Source organism: Euleptes europaea, chromosome 7 (assembly GCF_029931775.1).
Source record: "Euleptes europaea isolate rEulEur1 chromosome 7, rEulEur1.hap1, whole genome shotgun sequence".
Classification (NCBI taxonomy): domain Eukaryota; kingdom Metazoa; phylum Chordata; class Lepidosauria; order Squamata; family Sphaerodactylidae; genus Euleptes; species Euleptes europaea.
The window spans coordinates 23,646,549-23,671,093 of NC_079318.1; the positions used below are offsets into that span (position 1 = coordinate 23,646,549).

The 24,545-nt window shown below is 42.1% G+C and overlaps 1 protein-coding gene across 1 annotated transcript in view; it reads right to left on the reverse strand.

Moving 5' to 3' along the window:
- Nucleotides 1–2,373: 2,373 nt before the first annotated feature.
- The window catches only part of GALNT2 (polypeptide N-acetylgalactosaminyltransferase 2), a 91,710-nt gene continuing 69,538 nt past the window's right edge, over nt 2,374–24,545 (reverse strand). The window contains exons 7-16 of the mRNA XM_056852510.1: nt 23,018–23,139; nt 20,849–20,936; nt 15,178–15,265; nt 12,671–12,774; nt 10,187–10,313; nt 8,498–8,590; nt 8,222–8,305; nt 7,760–7,886; nt 3,814–3,933; nt 2,374–2,561 (exon numbers count right to left, since the gene is read on the reverse strand). Coding sequence (XP_056708488.1) covers nt 2,406–2,561; nt 3,814–3,933; nt 7,760–7,886; nt 8,222–8,305; nt 8,498–8,590; nt 10,187–10,313; nt 12,671–12,774; nt 15,178–15,265; nt 20,849–20,936; nt 23,018–23,139 — 1,109 coding nt within the window. The 3' untranslated portion in view covers nt 2,374–2,405. The remainder of the gene's footprint in view (nt 2,562–3,813; nt 3,934–7,759; nt 7,887–8,221; nt 8,306–8,497; nt 8,591–10,186; nt 10,314–12,670; nt 12,775–15,177; nt 15,266–20,848; nt 20,937–23,017; nt 23,140–24,545) is intronic.

Consider the following 24,545-nt stretch of genomic DNA (forward strand, 5'->3'; position numbering starts at 1 on the left):
ATCCTTTTCCGTGTAGCGCTTACAGAATTTGAGAAATATATTCCCCATTTCGCAAAGCAAAACTGACAAACTTTTTTAGAGAAATCCTGCCACGGTTCTAATACTTAATTGAGCAAACATCAGCTAGTCTGCCAAAATGTTTTTGACTTGTAACGGAGTACATTAAAATCTAAGGGTGTATTAATTCCCTCCGCAGAAGCACTGGATTATTATCAGTTAGGTTCTCGATTTCAAGACATCGATCATTATTAGCTCATAAAATTACCTCCAATGAAATATTCATCCCAAGCTTTCCGTTGCAGAGGGGGCCACACATTTGAACACCCCCAGTAACTAAGCCTCCCCACAAACCAACCTTCTTGCTCCCCCCACCAGTACCACCACAGCTATTTTAAGGTTTCTCTTTTTGTTCCAAAGATATATTTAAATAGGATGCATCTGAGAATTTTTACTAGGGAGGAAGAAAATTCAGGGTAGAAGAGGATCTTCCCCTCACCTCATCACATACCCAAGGAAAAAGGACTGTAAGCTCAAACATCAAAACTGTTCCTGCAGAGATCACAAGCATGCCATATAATTCCAAATGTTCATTGGCCTATTTGATTTCAGTGTACTGCAAAGAAACAGCCTGTATACATGGAAAGAAGTCCACATTTTGTGGCAAATACTGCAGCTATAAGGGAAAATGCAGTTCATAAAAATACTCCCATCTAATGAACAAAAGACCTTATTCAAGACATGATTTAGTAACAATTTTATCTAAATCCTTGGTAATCGCTAGAGGGCAGATTATGAACGCTACTTACTTTTAAAGGTATCTTACAGACACCTGATTTTATTTTTAAGAATCCAGGAAAAACAAGTCACAGATGTCATCAAGCCCTAACTTTTGACACAAAATACCTGTTAGATTGAAACTACTGCTTCCAATGAACGACTTCCCCTCAGATTATTTTCAAAAAGCCTAGTTTTAAAGACTAGTTCGTGGGTTCTCAACAAGGGGGGAATTCCCACCTGGGGGGGGGGGAGAATTTTAGGGTTCCGGGGGGAATTGGGTTCACTATTCAGCAAAATGTGATGTCCTATAGATTATGTACAATCTGTAAAATTGTAGTTTGTTTTTAATTAAATCTGCGATGTTCAATAAAGTTTATGACTATCTTGGGAAGGTGGGGAATTAGATTCTGAACAAAGGTAAAATGGGGGAATGGAGCAAAAAAAGGTTGAGAACCACTGGACTAGTTCAAAAGACAGACCTGCGGTGCAAACCCAAATCATGACACCCAAAGAGCATAACAGCTGCAGTGCTGTGATACAAAGTAGCTGGTTTGGGCTTCCACGCACAGGCCACAGTGATCTTGTGTGATCCATCCACCTACCACATTTTAAAGGAGAAAGAAAACCATACTGATATGCACACTACCCCAAAACATACTAACCCTCATAGCTGCATTATTTTTTTAAAGTATTTAAAAGAGAAAATAGCCTAGAATGGATCAACACAAATGCCAAGTTTACAGGCAGCGAGAGAACAGGGCATGGATTCCCGAACCAGAGGCGAAGATGCTGGTGGAGATGAAGCGTGCAAGCTCCTTTTCCGCCATTTTGCTACCCTCCTCTGCAGAGTCTGTCAGGAGGAGGAAGTACAAAGGAGGTGGAGGCACACTTTGCAAAGCAGAAACATCCAGTGTTTGCATGAACATGACTCAGCAGCGTCAACCTTCACAAACTCTTGTTCATCTGTAACAATCCCGTCCACTTAACCAGCGAAGTGTTAATTGCTTTGTTGATAAATTACAGGATGATGAAAACTGATAGAAAGTTGTAGGTTTTGACAATATATGTGTGTGACTGTGTGTGTGTATACATACATGTTTATATTCAGAGTCCTGTCATAGAAAAGTTCATGGTCAAATATATCAAGGACACATGGGCGAAACCTTCAAAAACGATGCTTTGATTTCCAGAAACCACAAACACTGATTTCTATGTATATGGAGATTACCGACGATCCTCTCCAAGCAAACTTACTCCCCCACCCAACCATTCCCTCCCTCCCCACCCTCTGTGTATTGAAAGCAGTTTTATACTGTACGTCTGTTTCTAGGGATGTTAATCATCTGCTGTGTAAGGTTCTAGCCTGAAGCTGGAAAGGAACCGGTGAGCCTTTGCGTTGGAAAGGAGTGCATTGTGCCGCAGCTACAGCCGGCCAACCAATACCGGGTGGGGTAGGGTGGTGGTCCTCAGCTCGCCTGCCTCCTTCCCTTTTGTTCACTTCAGTCGTTGTCACAGCTGCTTTCAAAAGATGGAATACTGAGGTATATAAAGTTATCAATCAGTTGACGCAATCCGCGCAATGTCACCCGAGGTTTAGGGAGTGGGACAGTTCTTGTGCGCCGGCCCTTCTACTGCTGCAGATTAAGTGTGAATTTCCATTGCTGGGACAGCGATGGATTGCAGACCTCAACAGTCAGGCCACCGTTTTTGGCATTTCGGCTGTCTAGACACAGGTTACTGCCCACGTGCCTCAGCTTGGCGTTGCTTTCGATTTGTTCCCATTTCTAGAAGAACAGAAGACAGACTTTAAAGAAGGCCACACGTGGGGGTCGTCTACTTGCCCACGTGTGTGAACAGCATTCCGTCCCCGTGGAGGCACATTTGAAAACAGTTAAAGGAGCTTAACACATAAGCATGAGATTTCCTACTGGCGAAATGCAGGATAGCCTAGAGCAGGGGTGGGGAACATCAGGTCCGGGGACCATTTAAGGCCCGCAAAATCATTTGGTCTGGCCCTTTGAGGGTCCTGGCAGATCTCTAGTTCAGAAGGATCTAAGACTGGCGATCCGCCCCCTCCTGCGGACAGGAATAGCCTCTATTCAAGGCGGATGTGAGTTTGTTTTGCCAAGAAAAGGAACTTTCCTCCCCCCTTGCAGAAAAGTCGTTAGCTATGGAGCTGCTAAGACCGCCCAAGAAACTGTGTTAATCCTTTCCCACATAGGCCATGGAGAAACGTATTCCCTCTGTACTACAAGAGGGCTGGGGGCAGAAGTGGAGACAATGGAGGGGTTAAAGGGGGCAGGGCCAGAATGCGAGCGGGGGGCGAGTTCTTAGCCAGTGTGTCCTCAGTTCATCCCTGCAGGCGGAGGTAGCAAGAGCCGGCTGTAGAATCCGGCCCCGACCACGCGGAGCAGGAGCAACTCCGGCGTGCAGCTGGACGGCTACGCCCGGCTGGTGCAACAGACCATCCTGTGCCACCAGGTGGGCGAGTGCGCCACCGGTTGGATGCCTGCCTGCTTGCCCGTGGCCCGGGGGGGTCATCTGGGGCAGCTGCCTGTTTGGGGCTTGGTCGGCTAATTTTTAAGTTGATAATTTTGTATGGCCAGCGAATGATGTTATAAATCTCCAAATGGCCCTTGGCAGAAAAAAGGTTCCCCACCCCTGGCCTAAAGAGAAGCACATGGTCAGTACTCACAATGGTCAAAGACTACATGTGTTAAGTTTTTATCCCATCCTACCCTCCGAGGATCTTAGGGCAGCATATGCAGTTTTCCCAACCCTCTTTTATTCTGGCAAATAACTGTGAGGTAGGTTCAGATGAGAGTGTACAACTGTCCCAAAGTCAACCTGTGAGCTTCGTAGCCGAGAAGAGACTTTGAGCCCCAGTCTCCTAGCCCTGGTCTGACATTTTAACCACCCTATGCTCTGGCTGTCTGCTGCAGCGGCATACCAGGCTCCTCGGAACAGAAACAAATATCTGCACAAGGCACATGTTATACTGTCGTGATCGTAAACCCTCAGCCACGAAGTACTGACCTGTCTACTGTCATTTTCCCTGCAGCCTTGAAGCTTTATGAGTGAGCCAGGAGCTCGATCCACAACTGTAAGGCACAAATCCATATGTTTCACTGACTTGTCCTTTGTTAAGGCCCATTCCTAGAACATAAAGCAGATTCAAGTCAGCCAGGCATTCCTTCACTGATCTACCGTGATATGCTCGACTACCATAATACTTCTATGCCGAAGTTTCTACAAAGACAGCAGTTCTCTAGAAACAGGTGCCCGGAAAATCAGCTTGGGAATTTTACCGATCTCTTTGCCCCATAGTAAGAAACATTTCTGAATTTTATTATTTGTTTTATTACAATATTTTGCATACATATGGTTCGACTCCTTGTTGACACTTGTTATTCCAAATGTAATGAAGAAAGTCTATCGTTCCTAGAACTTGTCTATGTGGGCAGCAGTTCACATACAACCTTTTCTATAATATGTCAGTTTGGTTAAAATGACAATAATCCAGATTTCACATAACCACTCAGAAACTGTCAGCAGTTCCAGATGCATTAATTTAAGAAATTTTCTACGGTAGGAAGCTCAGTATTAAGTCTGAAATCTTGAAACTGCATCACTGCCCTAAGAGAAGAGACTACAACAGTTGTCCTATACTCCCCTCTACTGGCTTGGCTTTATAGCACAGCAACACTCAACAAGCTAAAACCAGCTCTGGTCAAAAAAACATTCTGGGAAAGTGTAAATTGACAAGTAGCTGGGTTGAAAGACTTCTCAAGTGTTGGTGAATCAAATGCTGGTGAAGCACATGATACATCTAGCACATTTTAAGTTTTTAGTACTTTAAGATGAACTTCCAGGAGATAAGATAGTTATTAGCCTATATATATTGGTAGGGTAACTACCAAAGAGGTGACATCCTTTAACACACAAGAACATACTAATTTCTAAAAGCTAAAAGGTTTGTTTTTCAAAATGTTCTACACACACTAACTGATACACATGCCAAAGTATTATTTAAAGAGCCTTAATGAACAATGACTTCTTTCTAAGCAAGGCAGCATTTCGGAAAAGTTTTTTTTGGGGGGGAAACCCTCTCCAGTAACCCAAATCCCACAGTAAGTTTGTAAAATAGATACTCTCTTCCACAAGAGAGCCTGTCCGCCGTTTACCCTGCTGGCCGTACATGACACCGGTACTGTGTACACCAAAATTACAAGAACAAAAAGAGAATGTGCCAGAAACTGACTGCACAGAAAACTTGACACTCAGAAAAGGCAACTGAAGTGCAAGAAAACTCCAAGGCCGTTTATGCACAGCTGTTTCCTCGCAGTCACCCATCGCAAGGTCAGTTCAGGGCTTTGCTTTGATTATGCTTGCATTTTCCAACCGTCAGAGGTCACCTTGGTCTCCCCGCGTGTTTTCCGCACATTTTCTGGATGCTGGCTAAACATGAATCCAGAAAACACGGGCAAAACACATGGAAATGCGCGGGGAGAGTGAGGCGACTTCTGATGGTCAGAAAATGCAAGCATAATCAAAGCAAAGCCTCAAAGTCGTCGGCGGGGTGACCGAGAGGAAACAGCCATGCATAAATGGCCCAAGTTTACTACACAAGAGAGAGATGGCTCAGCACTGCAGAATAATATAGATCACTACAATTCCTGAATTTTAACATTCCGTTCTTACAGTCTGTTACATGCTATAGAGCAGGGGTGGGGAACCTTTTTCCTGCCAAGGGCCATTTGCACATTTATGACATCATTCAGGGGTCATTTCAGGTGTAGATCTCCCGGGGGGGGAGAGGCTAGGGTTGCCAGGTCTCCAGCCACCACCTGGAGGTTGGCAACCCCAGGGGAGGCCACACAGAGGCCTGCAGGGTGTCCCCACTCCCCCCCTCCCAGGCGGGAGGGCAGCCAGCAGTGGGCCTGAGCAAACGAGGTGCCAGGGGGGCACAGCCCACAGTTGGTCAGCAAGGGAGGAAGGAAAACAGAGAAAGAGGAGAAGGGAGGGAGGGAGAAAGAGAGAGAAAGGGAGAAAGAAATGGAGAGTGGGGGAGAAAGAAAGAAAAGTACGGAGAAGAAAAGGACGGAGGGAGACAAAGAGACAGAAAAAGAGGGAGAAAAGAGAGAGAGAGAGAGAGAGAGAGAGAGAGAGAGAGGAGAAAGAGTGACAGAAAAAGAGGCAGGGCCCCAGAGCTCCCGAGGGCCACAAAAAATGTCCTCGGGGCCGCATACGGCCCCCGGGCCTGAGGTTCCCCATCCCTGCTATAGAGCCCATCATAATGTCCAAACCCCATGCAGAAACACACACTCCACTTCCCCTCCAAGTTATGGCACTTCTGTTCCTGCATTTTAATATTCCTTCTGCTCAAACTATCCTCTATGTCCTTTATTAGCAGCTAGAAGCGTTTTGTGAAATGTGGATCACTATGCAACAAATTCAACCATAGGATGCACAATGAGTAAGAAAATATGCATTGGTTAAGTAAGGATGTCAGCTATCTAAAGGGGAGGTAGATTCAAGTCCAGCAGCACCTTAGAGACCACATGATTTTGGGGGTATAAGCTTTTGAGAGTCAAAGCCACCTCTGTCAGAGCTTTGACTCTCAAAGTTATACACCCCCAAAATCTTCTCTAAGATGCTGCTGTAGTCACATCTAGCTCTTCTACTTAAGACCAATATAGCTCCCTCCTGAAACTTACTAAAGGGTCGTATTCAGAACCCATCGGTGAATTACTAAGGTTGGTTATGCATGGTCGGTTTAGCCTCCTTCATTCCCTGTTTCAGCCAGGATCAAGTTTTTGAAAATGCACATTACCTCATTCCTTTTTGGCTCAACCCCGTTTCAACCTTAAACGAACTCAGCTTTTCCCATTCCTCTTCTTGCCCGAGTCAAACGGTCTTTCCTAGCTCATACCAGATTCAGAGAGCGAGCATACAGTTTCCTCGCGTTGAGCTTCCTCCCCCCACCCCACTTCCAAACCCCTGTTCTGTTCTGTTTGCTGATAGCTATACAGGGGAAGCAGCAAAGATTGGCTTCTCTCACAGCCAATCAAGAAGAAGTGTGTAAAGAGGCAGGGATTCAATTGCTTCCTGCTTCCTGGGAGCTCTTTCTGGGAGAAAGGCTTTTTTAAAACAAGGCTTGTATTTCACCCCCTCCTTCTTTCAAATGGCTCCATTTTTTGTTTTTTGTTCTTAAAATGCTTTTTTATGCGGCAGTTGGGTCTGGGGGGAAGGAAATGTTCTCTCATGAGGTGAGCCAAACACAGACCAGCAATTAAAGGGGTGGGACTTGATTTGAACTTAGGAGACTGCTTTTCTGTATTCATGCCTCCGATTTGCACACAGTTTATTCCCTGATCATTCAAGCCAATGCATACAGTTTTCCCCAACCCAGGTTGCTTTGATCCTGGCTGAAATGGGGAATAAAGAAGGGTAAAGGGAGCATGCATAATCGGCCTAAATCTTAAGTGTTCTGCACACAGTCTCTTCCTACCTTCCGATTAGAAAAAAAGAAGAAAAACTGCAGGTCAAGTCTGACTTGGATTGAATAATGCTTTGAAAGACCCCATATTAGTCTATCTGTACAATGTCTATATTTTGGCCAACAGTGGAAAAATTGTCTGTTACAGATTGAGACATGTATAGAAGTTACCCACTACGGTTAAATTTATCTTACACTAGGTCCCAAAAATGAATAAACGTTCAAGCTCATGTTGCCATTTTTGTAAAACCTCACAGGGTAAGCAAGATCATTCTTGATCCATATGGGCAGGTTAGAAAGATTTCAAAAGCAGCTGGAAAGCTTGGGGGGGACACACACATATTTTCAGCCTGGTTTCTGAAAGAGTTATACACTCGCTCTGTGGTGCTGCAATTAATTACAAATGTGATTTATCTCATCCAGCTCGTTTAAGTGCAAAAAAAAATTCAGTTCAATACTATTTATAAGCTAGTGACTACTAACCTGGTTCCCCCCAGCATTATGACATTCGTAAACGCCAACCACGCCATCTGCAAAATGGCCTAAAGTGTCAAGGCAATTGGTTCCTTGCTGCAAGGCCCCAAAAGCAATATCTTGGTGATCAGGTACCCTGAAAAACAAAAATCTTTTAGTTCAAAGACCCGTCAAGCCACTTTTATTGAAAGCAATCCAGAGGTGCCTACAGTGTATATGCAAGAGGACATCTTTGTAGAGACCATTCTTGGTGTTTCTATCATGCATAAGGTATCTGTAGCTATTTTACTACAGCATGGATGTGTTTTAAAAGCAGCAAGAAATACTGTCTGAAATATCTGGGGTGTTACGTGATGCTATCAATGTAGCTGGAGAAAGAAACAAAAGCTCGAAGTGAAGGCAAAGCCGAGAGCATGTTTTCCAGCCTAGCTCAACTACCCCTGCCCGTTAGTCACACAACAAAAGACTCACCTTAATTCCGGATACACTTTTTCAAGATACCACTTGAATGGTTTGCAGTTAAGTCTCTTTCTCAGCTCCGTTCGGCTTTGAATACTATCAAGAGACAGAGCAGTTTTGTAACAACTGCATTTAAGTGGGCACAATTTCAAAACTACGGAAGTTAACAATAACCTAACAGAGCAAACAGAACTATGTGTTCAGTTTTTATAACACAGATGTATACTCCCCCTAAATCCTGTAATTTCTAAACTGAGGAACAGCAGACAAGACAGCAATTTGACTTACTTGCCATAAGGTACGTTTCTGGCTGAAGGCACTGCTGCGTAATAGAAATTTTTGTATTCATCCATCCAGACTTCTGCTGCCCTCCGTGTATTTCTGGAAATAGTTCAAGACTTTTATTATTTCTGATCCTGTCACAGTCCTGAGGCTTCCTTATTTCTTTGTTACTCTAAGTGCCACCGACCCCTTTACACTAAGGACATTGCAATGCAAGAAGATGTAGCAATGCCTCAACAAGCAAAATATGCAGATGTAAAGTTATTGCAATATCTAACCCTCCCAATATCTTTTGTTTAGGGAAGGAAGTGGCCAGACAGAGCCTTGCGCGTTTTATGGTCCCATTCTACTTTTGGCATTAGGGGAACAAATGAACATAGAGTGAAGATTAAAGACTGCTTCAAAACTGTTTCAGCTATGGAAGTAAACTATTCATCCTGCCTAAAAGCTAAAAAAAAAATCAGTATTAAACCTGCCTGCCACTGGCAGACCGTGGCTAAGAATTTTACTTTTGAGGAATGATAGGATCAGAACTGGGCCAGGAAACAGCCTTGTGTACATCCAGACAAGAAATGAAAAGTCTTTGGATGACTACATTGTGGAAATCAACAAGACTTCTAGGAGCAGTGGGAATGAACGATGAGAGGGGTAACACCCCCTGGCTCTCATCTGCATATGGGAAAAGCGTATTTTTCACTATTTAGGTTACCGCTAACATAGCACATTGGCCTGTTCGGTCTCCAGACTTCCTTCAATGTAAGTTAACCTTCTTTAGTAAGCAATTAGTATGCTCAATATCCTATGCTTGGATCCACTACTTTCTTTCTGCTTGTGACCCTTTATCCATGGTCCTCCACTGAGGAGGAGCACGCAACTGTCTGGCCCTAAGCACTTCTGCCCGTGCCAAACTGATACCTTCCAAGGAGCTGAAAAGTTCTCAACGGAAGAGGAACGTGGGCTGTTTGGCAGAGAACCACCTCTACAAAGGATGAAGAGGTGCACACGTCCTAGAATTTAGGAAGAGTTTCTTATGTGAAAGTTGTAAATAAGTGAAGGGCTGAACAACTTTGCACCTCATTTTCCTGGATAGTATAAATTCAGTAACCATCTACATCAGTAATGAGACACTCAGTACATTTTAATACAACTTTCCTTATGAATTGGATAGATGTTCCTTTTACATGGACAACCAAAATAGATGCTAAGGCACCAAGGCTCCTGTTGTGTTAAATTACTGATTAGGTAAATCAGAAGGATGAGAAGATTTTTTTTTTAAATGATTTTTTTTGTCTTCTCTACTTCATGATTTACCTGATCTTTTAGGGGGTGGGGTTAGGTTTTCTTCTCCCTTTTTTGCAGTTAGAACAATTTGTGTGTTAAATTCCAGTTAATCAGTTTCTGGGGTAGCTCTTGTACTTATGAATGGACAGTTCAAATAAATTGCAAAAGCAATTATGTTGATATTTGCTACAGATGTCCACTCACTGGATCAGTCTGACAGAAATTCATTTCATTTCATGCTGCGGTAGACTTTTAAAAAGAACACAGAAGAAACATCTGCACGATTTCACTTTATGACAAAGGAGTTTTACATGCTAGTAGGATGTCCTAAAAGGAAAATCACTCACTGGATCTCTGAGTAAGGACTCAGTTCCTGCTTTGACCATTTTCGTTAAAGCCATCTCCCAAAGTTACCTTGCAAAAACCGTACCACTTCCTCCAGGGAAGGTATAAGGATGTTGCTTGCGGAACACGTGGCCAACCCTGCTGCAGGGGATTATTTCAAGGCTCCCACCACACTGCCACACACGGAATGAAATCTCTACCATCAGAAAACAAGCAATGAAGTGCACAGAAAATATAGCCATTCTTTCCCATCCCTGTTCATCCGACCACCCAGACGGGAAAATTAATCTTGCAGCAGTACCTGCCACATTGGTAATATCTGACATCAGTATTTAAAAATTTGATTCAGTTCTACCCTTCAGGAAGATTCTCATATTCTATCCCATATTTGTCTGGTAATCACATTATGTGGAAGTCACATTGGACAGTCAGGATTGTGTGATAAGTGTGCCACCCCACACAACTCAAGTCTAATCTACCTCACAGGGCTGTTGCAAGGATAAAATGGAGGAAAGAACAGCGTAAGCTGCTTTGGGCCTCATTGGGGAGAAAGGTGGGATATAAATAGAAGGCGGCTCAGATAAATAAATAAATTTTCTTTAACACAAGAACTGGACCTTAGTAAGAACAAAACTGCTCTGAAAAGCTTTTTTAACCTCATGCCATTTTTATTTACCACGCACTCCCAACTGCTAACATGACTGTTTTGCCTCATTTTCTGCTTCTTCCTAATTTCAGTCTCCTTGGAGATTTTTTATTTACTTTATTTATATCCTGCCTCTCCCCCCGAACGGGGACCCAAAGCAGCTTACACCATTCTCCTCTCCTCCATTTTTTTTCTCACAGTAACCCTGTGAGGCAGGTTAAAGCTGAGAATGTGTGACTGCCCCAGGCCGCCCAGCAAGCTTCCATGGCGTAAGTGGGGATTCAAACGGGGATTTCCCAGATCCCAGTCCGACGCTCTAACCGCTGTACCACACTGGCTCCCACTGGATCATATTCCCATTCCTAGGACACCTTCAAACTGTCTGTGTTATGATGGTATTTCAGCACTTTGTACTTGAGGTTCAAGAGCACGTGCATTTTCAAATCCAATATTTGGCAGGCAAACACAACTACGTAGAGATGTGTTAGGATTTTGGTACTTAAAGAATCAGGACTACTAAGAGAAACAGGTTTGAGGAGGGTAGCCATGATGGTCCATAGTAGGAAGAGCTATATTTTATTAATTTTATTAGATTTACATCCCTGCCCCTGCCCAGAAATTTGAGCCCAGCGGCACCTCAAAGACCAACAAGATTTTAGGGTATAATCTTTCAAGAGTCAAAGCTTCATACCTGACAAAGGGAACTTTGACTCTCGAAAGATTATACCCGGCAAATATTGTTGGCCCTTTAAGGTGCCAGTGGACTCAAATCTAGCTCTAATGAAGATCATAGATGCTACAATAAAACTATAAAATCACAAATTCGAAGTGCCAAGAGCCTTCAAATACTGATAATATTGTCGAAGGCTTTCACGGTCAGAGTTCATCGGTTCTTGTAGGTTATCCAGACTGTGTGACCATGATCTTGGTATTTTCTTTCCTGACATTTCGCCAGCAGCTGTGGCAGGCATCTTCAGAGGAGTAACACTGACAGTGTTAGTCCTCTGAAGATGCCTGCCACAGCTGCTGGCGAAACGTCAGGAAAGAAAATACCAAGACCACGGTCACACAGCCCGGATAACCTACAAGAACTGATAATATTAATTAGCTCAAGTCACTACTTTATAATTAAAGGTGCATATAAAAGTGGATTAACCCCATGAATGCTAAATTCTACTGTGTTTAAACTGTGCAAGGCATCTTTCAAACCCTGTTGACTGTGGCACTTTGGACAATCAGGGCTGCCAACTCCAGGTTGGGAAATTCCTGGAGATTTTGGGAGTGGACCCTGAGGAAGACAGGTCTTTGGGAAGGACCTCAGTAGGGTATACTGCCATAGAGTCCTCCCTCCAAAGCAGCCATTTTCTCCAGGGGAAGTGATCTCTGCTATCTAGAGATCAGTTGCATTTCTGGGCAATCTCCAGGCCTCACCTGGAAGTTGGCAATCCTATAGGCAATGCATTTTAATCCGTTTTATTGTAAAAATGCCACGGTTCAGACACCGTGTCATGCTACTACATAAACAAATTGCCAAAGATCTTTTGAGTTCACCTGTGCAAAACCTTATGCCCTCTTCCCCCTAGCCTACTTCTAGGCTTGGGACAAACTAGATTATCAATTACATCAGAATCAGTAGAACCATCCTCCATTTACTGTTTTGTTGCTCTCTTGTACAAAGCCATTTAAATCAGGCGTCCTCTAACCCCCCGGCCCTTCTCATTTTTCCAAAATTGAGCTCTGATTTTAAAATGCAGCTCTGTTTGGGCTGCACGTTCACCAGTAATCCACTTAAAGTATTAACTGTCATTTTAATCTTCTCCAGACAGAAATCTGAAGGCCATGAACTCATGAAAATTGGATTACAGTACAATTTTCTTCAAAGCATTTCTATAAGGAAAGATGCATACCTAGATTTTCTCCACCCCATACATCCATCATCATATCATACTTTCCTAGCTCTTCAAAATAAAGTTTGTCCATCACAAAGAGTCCACCAGCGATCATTGGTGTTCTAATGAGACAGGAGGCAAAGAACAGAGAAGTCATACGTTATATGGGATAATCATACTAAAACCCTTCAGCTGATCATTTTCTACTCATATCTTAGAAATAAATCCATTAAGTTGCCTGCAAATGCTAACTCAGGAAGTTGCTGTGTCATATGTAATGTGGCTAAGACTGATTCCTGGTTAACCACTTTTCAAATTCCGTAAAAGCACAAATGTTGTTTTACTATTTACTTTTAAGATTAGTTAGCAGCTAGTTAAATTTAATTAAGTTTTATCTTCTGAAGTTTATAATGTCCCTTACAAATGAATGCAGAACTATTCCTAGTACCGATGTATAGATTAGGTCCATACGCATAAATTACAAACATATCCACATGCCTGATTATGCTATTGCTGCTTCTGTTTGTTAGGAGGGGCAAGGTGTAGCCTCAGGTACACAAACCCCACACAACTCCTTCGCTGCTCTTCGCTCCTCACCAAGCATCGAGCACATAAACATTCAGACTTGTCTTTTTATGGGCTAGAATTGTGCTTTCAATTCTAGATAACGCAGCTACTCCCAGAAAACAGAGTTCTGTGCAAAAGTCTGCGTCTGCTCATTATGAAAAATGACTGAGAGGGGATATGATAACCATCTTCAAGTACTTGAAGGGCTGTCACATAGAGGAGGGTGACAAGTTGTTTTCTGTTGCCCCAGAAGGTCGGACCAGAAACAACAGGTTGAAATTAAATCAAAAGAGTTTCCATCTAGACATTAGGAAGAATTTTCTAACAGTTAGAGTGGTTCCTCAGTGGAACAGGCTTCCTCGGGAGGGGGTAAGCTCTCCTTCCCTGGAGGTTTTTAAGAAGCGGTTAGATGGCCATCTGTCAGCAATGCTGATTCTATAACCTTAAGCTGATGATGAGAAGGAACGCCTCTTGGTCATCTTCTGGGCATGTAGTGGGGGTCACTGGGGAGTGGGGAGAGGGTAGTTGTGAATTTCCTGCATTGTGCAGGGGGTTGGACTAGATGACCCTGGTGGTCCCTTCCAACTCTATGGTTCTATGAACTCCTTCGATGATGTCACAGAAATGAGAGCCTTGTAGTCCAGATGCGTGTCTATTTAAAAGCTTCATTGCAAAAAGAACTAATCTGAGCAGACAGTAGACAATCATTTATGTGCTTATTTTATCTTCTGATAGCAAGCTGTCCACTGTTATTCCATGAGTTTGAGTAGACTCAAAGTTTGAGTGAATCAGAATGGCTCTCTATGCACTTTAGTGAGCACTAACCAAAGAAACCTGCACAATGCTCTGGCATCATCTGTTTTCCTGATAAACTATGTGTAACAGCAATGCAGCTCAATCAGTAAAATGCATGCAGAATAGGATTCAACCCCTCACTTATACGTAGTTCAAGCACTGTTTTTCCCTTCTTTACATGATGCAATCTCAACCTATACGTCTACATGCAAGCAGCATTCATCTGTAATGTCGGGTTGCCAGGTCCCTCTTCGCCACTGGCGGGAGGTTTTTGTGGCAGAGGCTGAGGAGGGTGGGGTTTGGGAAGGGAGGGACTTCAAGGCCATAGAGTCCAATGGCCAAAGCAGCCATTTTCTCCAGGTGAACTGATTTCTATCGGCTGGAGATCAGGTGTAATAGCAAAAGATCTCCTGCCACCACCTTGGGGTTGGCAACCCTACTGTAATGTTTTGCAATGATCCATTTCATATGCAAAGCCCTGCCCACTGGCAAGGAAAACTACCACAGCAAATCTGTACTTATATAGACAAGCATGGGAAAAAATCATTATGTTAACTTTTCTCCATGTATCAGCCTGTACTATTCTGAACCTGCATTGTGTGTGTTAAGTGCCATCAAGTCGCTTCCGACTCATGGCGACCCTATGTATGAAAGTCCTCCAAAATGTCCTATCTTTGACAGCCTTGCTGCTCAGATCTTGCAAATTGAGGGCTGCGGCTTCCTTTATTGAGTCAGTCCATCTCTTGTTGGGTCTTCCTCTTTTCCTGCTGCCCTCAACTTTTCCTTTCATGACTGTCTTTTCCAGTGACTCTTGTCGTCTCATGATGTGATCAAAATGCGATAGCCTCAGTTTAGTCATTTTAGCCTCTAGTGTCAGTTCAGGCTTGATTTGATCTATAACCCACAGATTTGTTTTTTTGGCAGTCCACGGTATCCGTAACCTGCATTAGGCTGCAGTAATTTCCTCTTGTATGTATTCAGTTATTTTAACTGCTTCTATCTTACAAGCTCTCTGCCAATGGCTCTTGGGGAGTTTCATGATACTCAAGATAATTCAAGCCCAGTCTGACAGGCACAACTTAGGCGATAGTAACTCGGAAGTTACACTTACTAAGAACAACAAATATTGTTTTGTCAGGGGAAGGGTGAGGACAGGAACATACTTTATGGGAGCAACTGGGTTTCCTTGCCGCGCTCTTCTTTGCTCTGGTGTCATGTAATCCCATTTGAATACCAAATTCCAATCAAAGCCTAAAAAGAGGTAGGGAAAAGAGACAGATATCACATCAGTTTGCTTCCTTTCCCTTTTGAATAAATGGTTCAAGAAGAAAAAATGCAAAACAAATTGTTGACTAAGCACCAGTCTTCAATAACTGCATGAATGGTGAACCCCATTCACAAAATTAGGCTCACTCTGGAATTTCTTTGCTATTGCATTTAGTGTAATTACATCTCAGGTACTACAAGCAATAGGATACTTGAACATTCACATTTATTCTGGCAGTTATCAATGCTAACGTGATTTTTCTCCATTGTTGCCAAATTATGTTATCCCCACTTTCCCCTGTTCATGGTCTGGGTAGGTTGTATGTAGTGCAAAGACCACCCAAATACAACATTTTCATTTTCTTGGTACACGTTACACACAGCACAAACTGTATTCAAGTTTATAAGACTCCATATGCCATTTCCATGTTTTATTCTAAAAGGTTTACTTTTTTTGGAAAAAAATTGGTAGTTGTTTTAGTTTAGTATGTTTATTAAGACATTTGTATCATGTTCACAAGGGGAGCCATTGGAAACAAATCCCTGAAGGCTACGAAGAAAGGGACATGCTTTCTCTTCTTGCCTCCCCTGCCCAGTCCTCATGCAACTATATTGGAAATGAAAATCCAGGACATTCTTCCTGCTTCTGCACCAAACCATCCCTTTCACCCTAGAAGAAGAAAAGTTGGTTTTTATATGCTGACTTTCTCTACCTTTTAAGGAGAATCAAACCGGCTGTGACGTCACTCCATGGGTCAGTAATGACCTGGTGCTTGCACAGGGGACTACCTTTACATACATTCATCTTGAGTGTTCCATTAAAATATCCATTCTAAGAGACTGCAGATTTCGATAGCACTCCAAGCTTTAACCTGGAAGTGCTGAGACGACCCTCCAGACAAATGATCACCACTAGTGCAACTGGTCACTTCCCTCTGTTGAGAAAACTGTTCATCTATTCTTCATCTCTTCTTCCTTTCATTTAACCCATTTTTAATCCATACAAGACCTGTCCTCTTATCAAATGACTCCTAAGTTTACTCAAGAGTCTTTGGTGAGGCACCTTGTCAAAAGCTTTTTGAAAGTCCAAGTATATAATGTCTACTGTTAGACAAGGTTGCCTCTTTGCTCCTCTCTTGTTTAATCTATACCTGAATGATATGGCAACCAATTTCTCAGTTTTGCCACCCCCCAAAGCTTGCAAGTCATCCCACCCCAATTCTGCTCTATGCTGACGATGCAGTTCTCCTGTCCCGCACAAGAATTGGTTTGAAAAGGTCTTTGCAAACTTTTTCTGAGTACTGCTCTAGCGAAGGTCTTAAAATAATCCATCATAAATCTAAGATTATGATCTTCACTAAGAGGAGAAAAATGCCTCTTTTTCGCTGGGTATTAGATGGCTTTGAGGTTGACCAAGTCAAGGAGTTTGTTTACCTTGGCATTCTGTTTTCCCATAACCTAAATTGGAATGCCCATCAAAAAGCAGTGTCCAACAAAATTAAACCTGGGGTTGGTGCTATTGTCAACTTTTTCCACACCAAAGGTGGCAAATATATGCCAGGGGCTATTCAGGTTTTTAACCTGAAAATTACCCCAATTATCCTCTTTGGTGTTGCCATCTGGATAACAGTCATCAATGAATCTATAGATCGTCCACCGCTTCAGTTGTTATGAAAACTCCTAAATACTCCTCGATGTGTTGCTGGCGTTACTCTTCGTTCCGAGTTTGGCCAAATGTCACTTGAAGCTAGGGCGTGGTTGGCCGCCTTTAAACTACACCTTAAACTGTGTTTTAGCACTGAGGGGTTCCTAGCTTCTCTGAAGCATGACCCTTTTAAATCCTCATGGCAAAAAATCTTAGATGAGAAACTGTCGTTGTTGGGCTTCTCGCAGGATATGTTATTAGATCTTGGGAAAACTGAAGCTTTTACCAAAATTAAAAAGCGCATTAAAGAGCTCGATTATAACAGCACTACTTTTCGTGCTCGTCGCGTCTGTTCATCCCAGTTCTTCGGAATACCCCCTCCACGTGGTCTGCCTGCCTATACATATTATCTGACAACTCCTCATCTCTGTAGAGCTTTTTGCTTGGCTAGATTGAATGCTAACCCTTCTATGGTAATGCAGGGCAGAATTCTGAATATACCATACTCAGACAGGATCTGCCCTTGCTCTTCTGGCTCTATTGACTCATTAGTCCATGCCCTTTTGGAATGCCGCTTTTACGAGGAACTTTGATCGCACTATATTTTCCCCGTTTTAACATACAAATCCAATGCCTCTGTGACTGACATAATGCCTTTTTTACTGAGCGATAGGGACCCCAAGGCTACATTGTCAGTGGCAAGATTTGTTTCAGTCCTTATATTCCTCCAACACTAGATATATGCTGCTCAAGATCAATTGATCAAGGAGCTTCTAAGGGATAAAAGGAAGGAAAGGATAATGTCTACTAGGTCACCATTACCTACATGCTTGTTCACTTTGTCAAAGAACTCTAAAAGGTTGGAGAGGCAGGATTTGACTTTGGTCATTAACCATGCAGGCATCCTTTTAGATTTGGCAATACCTTTTTCTAACCTGGGGAATACAGTGGCATACTTCTAATCAACCTATAATTGCAGTAACAGACATTTGACACTAATAAAATTAGCTAATTAGGAACTTTAAAATTCTGCTGCAAGTGAAATAAGGTTTTATTCTTTCCAAAAGACAACGTCAGGCAAAACGTACACTTTATGCCACCAAATGGTTTTAATCCAAACAGAAACAACTGTTTCAATGGCATTGGTGAGTCTGAAGTGGCATACAAGAGAGTGAACATTAGAGGGCTCTTCTGGAATACAAATGATAACGTAAGATATCCTGAAATGCTAAGAGGATTAAAGGAAAAGTAATCTGATATGGATGCATCACTCCGACTTGATTAGAAAAGTTTCTGCTTGCAATGAGATTAATAGCAAATGGTACACTGGGATCATTTGTGCACAATTTGTTAATAACATAACAATAAAGCAAACACATGCACAGTAAAGATGTTTGTTTCTTTACTTTGTAAGAAACTCAAATCAGTAGCATATGCTTGTAATAGTTATCTATAACTTGGAAGACAAATGGATACTGCACTTTCTTTTCTAAGGACCAGCTTCACATGTTTACTAAAATATTTATATACTGATTTTCTTCACAAAATACAGTTAAATGATTAACACAAATGCCCATAGACGGCTAAGCAACCAAAATCCACCAGAGCCATAGTTCAACAGGCAGTTTTAAAATCCCCTCAGCCAAAGGACCTTGGAAAGTGCATCATTTAACATGCTCTAACAGAACTTACCTCCACAGAGCACAGAAAATGAAAATGCCCTAGAACAGGGCAGTGAGAAACCGGCCTCCTTGTTAGAGGGCCCACACAATCACTTCCAAACATGATCAAGTATGAATTTAGTTGGGGAAAGGCAACTTGTTAAGGTAGTCAAATATTGACTAGATGGCCATCTGACAGCCATGCTGATCCTGCGACCTTAGGCAGATCATGAGAGGGAGGGCAGGAAGTGGCCCCCTTCTTACATGCCCAGATAAATGCTAATTGCTACAGTGGAGTCAGGAAGCAATTTTCTTCCAGCCCAGATTGGCCAGGGTTCCTGGAGGGAACATTTTTTTTGCTATCTTCTGGGCATGGAGTAGTGGTCACTAGGGGTGTGGAGAGGAGGTAGTTGTGAATTTCATGCATTGTGCAGGGGGTTGGACTAGATGACCCTGGAGGTCCCTTCAAACTCTAGGATTCTATGGTTCTTTGACTTACAGTTAACAGCCTATTAACCCAACCATAGTAAAATATCCCATGGAGTCAAGAATGCCACTATATAGGCGGCAGCTTGACCTCCCCACCCGAGCATGGACAAGAGAGAGGTCTAATGGGCCTTTTACCCTATAGCAGTCAGCAGCAGAACTAGTAGAATAACAAAGCTTCTCCCATCAGCCACAAGCCATAACACCAGGCATCATACAGTATACATGTGTTTTTTCAACAGTTACTCTTGCTTTGCTTGTTTTAGTGTCATTATTTAAAAAATAAACTATTGGAAATTGTAGGCTGGCCCTGGTGTTCTAGGGTAAAAGTCAAAACAGAAGAAATATCCATATTTATAGAAACCATACCCAACACTGTAAAATGTTAAAACAATGCATTTGAAACTTTTAAAAGTTAATATTGTTTTTCAACAGTTAGGCTGATTAGAAAACTTAATTAGGTAGGCATTAAAACTTGATGATTAAAGTATCTTTATTAGACTCACAAAAAGTCAATGCTTTAAAAGCACTGCACTGTCAATTGAAAAGAAAGGACCCGATCCATTTTGACGATCCAATTCAGTTGGATTTTATTTTAAAAATTATGCTTTCAACATACATTGATTAAATTACAAAAGAAGGAAAACTATTCAATTATCTAATTGTTGCACTGGCCAGGATAGCTTTATCTTTCTGGATTGCCTGTCTGAGTTGGGCAGAAGCTCTATGTATTATTCTTGCACCAAGGAGAGCTGGTATATTTTCTTTGTTAAATGGGACTTCCATGCAGATCACGTTACACTTGTGCTTTAAGAGCTTCACCAGCTTTCAAGTGATTCCTGGGCACAATTCAAAGTGCTGGTGTTGACCTCTATAGCCCTAAACAGCCTTGGAATAGGCTACCTTGAAGGACTACCTACTTTTACATGAGCCTGACCATACTGTGACCATCAGAGTCCTCGTTCTAGCTTTTCCTACCTTCAGAGACCAAAAAAACTTTTCCTATAGGCATAGCTAGTCTTTGAAACATCCTCTGCAAGAAAGGATGCCAGTCCTGCTATCTTCTCTTACACTAGTAAACAATAAACAGCAATTACTGCAATTAACGTGATTTATCTACAGTAAGAAGATAACAATCCGTTGTACATGTAGTGCAAAGAAAGTCAAAAGCATTTACCTCTTCAAAAGGTAAAGTGGTTGGTCTACAGATGTTTACGTTCTGTTTCGGCTTGAGACAGCCTTCCTCAGGGGCCAACGCTAGCTATTTTCTTGAAGAAAAGGACACTTTCCTAGTTAATATTCTAGGACTGATAATGTTTCCTTTTCGGGGCATTTATAAATGCTTTTGACTTTCTTTGCACTACATGTACAACGGATTGTTATCTTCTTACTTAAATCACGTTAATTGCAGTAATTGCTGTTTATTGTTTACTAGCCTAATTTACAGCACGCTAAGTTGTTGTTTGCTATCTTCTCTTAGACAGCAAACTAAAACGGTTTTGTCTTGGGTGTGCCTTTGAAGCAGAATGCCCGCAGGAGAACCGCATTCTGGAAGGCATTCTAGGCTGCGCCAGCAGTGGGGTGTTAAGGAAGCTGCACTCCACGGGCACAAATTCTTCCTTCCATAAATGCACTCCATTGGATCCAACCCCATGAACCTTAGTAGTTAGCAATGTGAGACAGCAAACACTACGGCAGCTGTATGCTTTGATGTATGGATGTATTTACATTGTGGGATACTGAGGGGTAACCTTATATTTCAACTCAGGTACCTACCGCCTTTTAAATCAGCTGACGCCCCCACGTACTGGAAGTTGTCCATATTAATTACATCAATTATAGGAGAAACAACTCTGGTCTTGTCCTAAAACAGACATTGAAACAAAAAAGGGTAAAACAGAGAGGACTTTCTAATACAATAACATAAGCATGCCCTCCCTCTTTCCAGGACGCATAACAAAATCAGAAAGGAATTTTATTCACACCATCCTGCCTTCAAGTGTATTTCTCCACAATGAAGGGATCTATTTCTCCATAGTTTACCTTACGCCTTCAACCACCATTTGTCATTCCAGACCTTATTGATACAGTTTTATAACCTCTTACTTCGTAAACACAGACTTTTGTCTTGAAGGCAGAACTCATAAAAAAGGAGTATGTTACAGTTTTATCCCTAGAATTCTCTTCAAAAGCTGAACTCCACAGCAGGTGCTATTTAAATTGATCAACTTGCCACATCCAGAGAATTACTGTGCTATATTAGTACTGTAAAAGTATTAGGCCGTCATGGTGTAAAAAGCAGTGAATTTCATCTACTCTGAACAGATTAGATCGTTATAAGGATTTATTAGCTGATAATGTACTCTCAAATAAGGAATTAGTTGCAAGAAAGGCAGGAACTTGGCATACACGTCATCAATACTTCTAAGTACAGCTTTTACTAACCAAAGAGAAGAAAAAAATGATTTGCTCATTTAACCTATTTAGAGAAAAAGACCAAGTTTAAAATTATACCAATTAAAGATAGCTAGATTTGAGTCACAAATTAGGAAACAGTTATACAAATGCTTTTGTGCTCCAACAAAAAATATCTCTAATCAATTTATCTATTAGTCAACATGGCCCCCTTTGTGGGTACCTAAATCCACTGACTGGGACCATGTAGAGAGAAAGGAGATCTTTCTACAAACTTGGGAGACATCTTAGGTTTGAAGCAAAATCTGAAAATGAAAGAAAAAGGTAAGGGAGCTTTTAGACCGCCCCAAAACCTCAATTTACCAGGAAATGCAAAGGTCTCATACTATACTACAAGATCTCACCAGACATTTCAATGAAGCAGAGAGAGTATTTATCTAGAGTACTGTGTTCAGTTTTAGGCACCACAATTTCAGAAAGATGTAGACAAGCTGGATCGTGTCCAGAGGAGGGCAACAAAGATGGTGAGGGGTCTGGAGACCAAGTCCTATGAGGAAAGGTCTATGAGGAAAGGTTGAAGGAGCTGGGTATGTTTAGCCTGAAGAGGAGAAGACTGAGAGGGGATATGATAACCATCTTCAAGTACTTGAAGGGCTATCCACATAGAGGAGGGTGCCAAGTTGTTTTCTGTTGCCCCAGAAGGTCGGACCAGAACCAACGGGTTGAAATTAAATCAAAACAGTTTCCCTCTAGACATTAGGAAGAATTTTCTAACAGTTAGGGCAGTTCCTCAGTGGAACAGACTTCCTCGGGAGGTGGTAAGTGCTCCTTCCCTTGAAGTTTTTAAGCAGAGGCTAGATGGCCAACTGTCAGCAATGCTGATTCTATGACCGTAGGAGGTTCATGAGAGGGAGGGCATCTTGGCCATCTTCTGGGCATGGAGTAGGGGTCACTGGGGCTGTGTGGGGGAGGTAGTTGTGATTTTCCTGCATTGTGCAGGGGTTGGACTAGATGACCCTGGTGGTCCCTTCCAACTCTATGATTCTATGAGAGGAACCGTTGCTACTGCCATGGAGGCAACCGAGCCAGCAGACAGGTGGCTGGATAGCAGAGAGGCAGCATCGCAGCCAGGGAAGCAGCCGAGCAGGCAGGCAGAGAAAACTGAGAGAAGTGCCACTGCCTCCAAGGAGGCACGCAGGCAGTGGGGAGAACAATTGGGACAGTGAGATACAGCAACAGAGAAAGACTGAGAGAACAGGTGGGGAAAGGAAAAAGCAAGAAAGAAAGTGAGAATGACTGAGGGGGGCGGGAGACAGAGAGACTGACTGTGAGAAAGGGTGGGGGAGAGAGGAGGAAGCAAAGGTGGGAATGGGATGCCCCCCGCACAAGTTCTCGCAAGTTCCTGCTTGTTATATTCCAAACTATACATGGGGATTCCTCTGGAAATACAGCCCCTGAAATACTTCATACCACCACAGCATTCAAAGAGAAGATTTTTATGTCAAGTAATCCATGCTTCTCTTAACCAACCTCAGCTACTCTCTCCAGAAGAGGTTCCAGCCAGTGCTCGTTGCATTCACAGTGACTATCCAAGAACGTCAATACTTTAGCCTGCGCTGCATCTGCACCTCGAACCCGAGAGCGCATCAAGCCTGAAAATTAAGAGCACACATTAGAAGGTATGTTCACTCACTCAGAATAGAGGCGTAGCCCAAGAAGCAATACAATTAAATTTACCGTCTCTGCAATACCTAGCACAGGCTGCTATTAGAAACAGAATACTGGACTATATGGATCATTGAAGCTAATCTTAATAAGCTGGTGACAATGAACAGTCACTCAGCTTTTCTAGAAAGTACTAAATCAGGCTGCTGTAAAACAAATAAAGCTTCCAGTAAGCATCTATGCTTGGGCATCTCTAACTTTCATTGTGTTTCCATTTTTGTAAGCACCGAAAATCTGGTAGCTTCATAAGCACCGCACAGTTGTTTGCATTATGGTGCAAACTTCTAATTTGCTAACTTCTTTGTCCACACTACATTACGCTTTGTACTTCTGGTGTGCTACTCAAGGGTGCATCACTTTTTACTTTTAGTGAAGAGAAAGACCAAGCTCCAGGCTGCAGCTGTTAGAATTAAGGCCAAATTTTGGAACAACCATTATTACTTTCCATTCCTATGGGTTATAATTTCCTCTCATGCAGTAGAACAGTTCAATGAGAGAACTCTCTCAACAGGCTGCTCACATCAAGACATTCAAAACTGCAACCTTTCAACCCTTGGACAAAGCATTTTCCTAATGAGGTATCAGGCCTAAATAATTAAAAAAAAAAAAAGATCTACTGAGCTGTATTTGACTAAACATGGCATTTTAAAAAAGTTAGATTACTACTATTTGTAGTATAGGATCAGGAACCTGAGGTAATAACTCTGATGTCAATAAGTATACTTCCGGTTTAAAATGACTCCATATTTCAGAAACAGAGACACAGAAACAGTAAATAACATTACAGCAAAAATACTGAATGTATACTAAAAAAGAAAACTAATTATAAGAGATAAATCCTATCAATTATGACATAATTTAAAATTACTTATATAATACGCCCTTAATAAATTCTTTTGAAGCTGTTCTCCTGAAGATGTTACTTTGTGACTTCTTCCTAGGATACATTCTTACCATGGATCTGACTTTTCATGCCCTTATTCTGGCCATGCGACCTTCCTGTGACCAAAAAACATACTAAAAAAGGCTAATGTTCCTTGACTTTAATGCACCTAAAAGATCTTCTGAATTATTCAGTTGCTGGGACAGGGTATACCCCAATGAAGTCACAGATGGAAAAAAAAACTTATCTAAAAATTACTTGCAAATAATATAGCAAAACATTTTAACATTTTAACCCCAATACCTTAATCATTTGTTATACCTCCAGGAGATTATGACTTTAAAGTGAAAAAGAAATACTGAAACGTCAGTGCTATCTTTACAACATATTTTCTGTCAAGTCCCTTTACAACATATTTTCTGTCAAGTTCTGTCAACTTGTATACTTAAG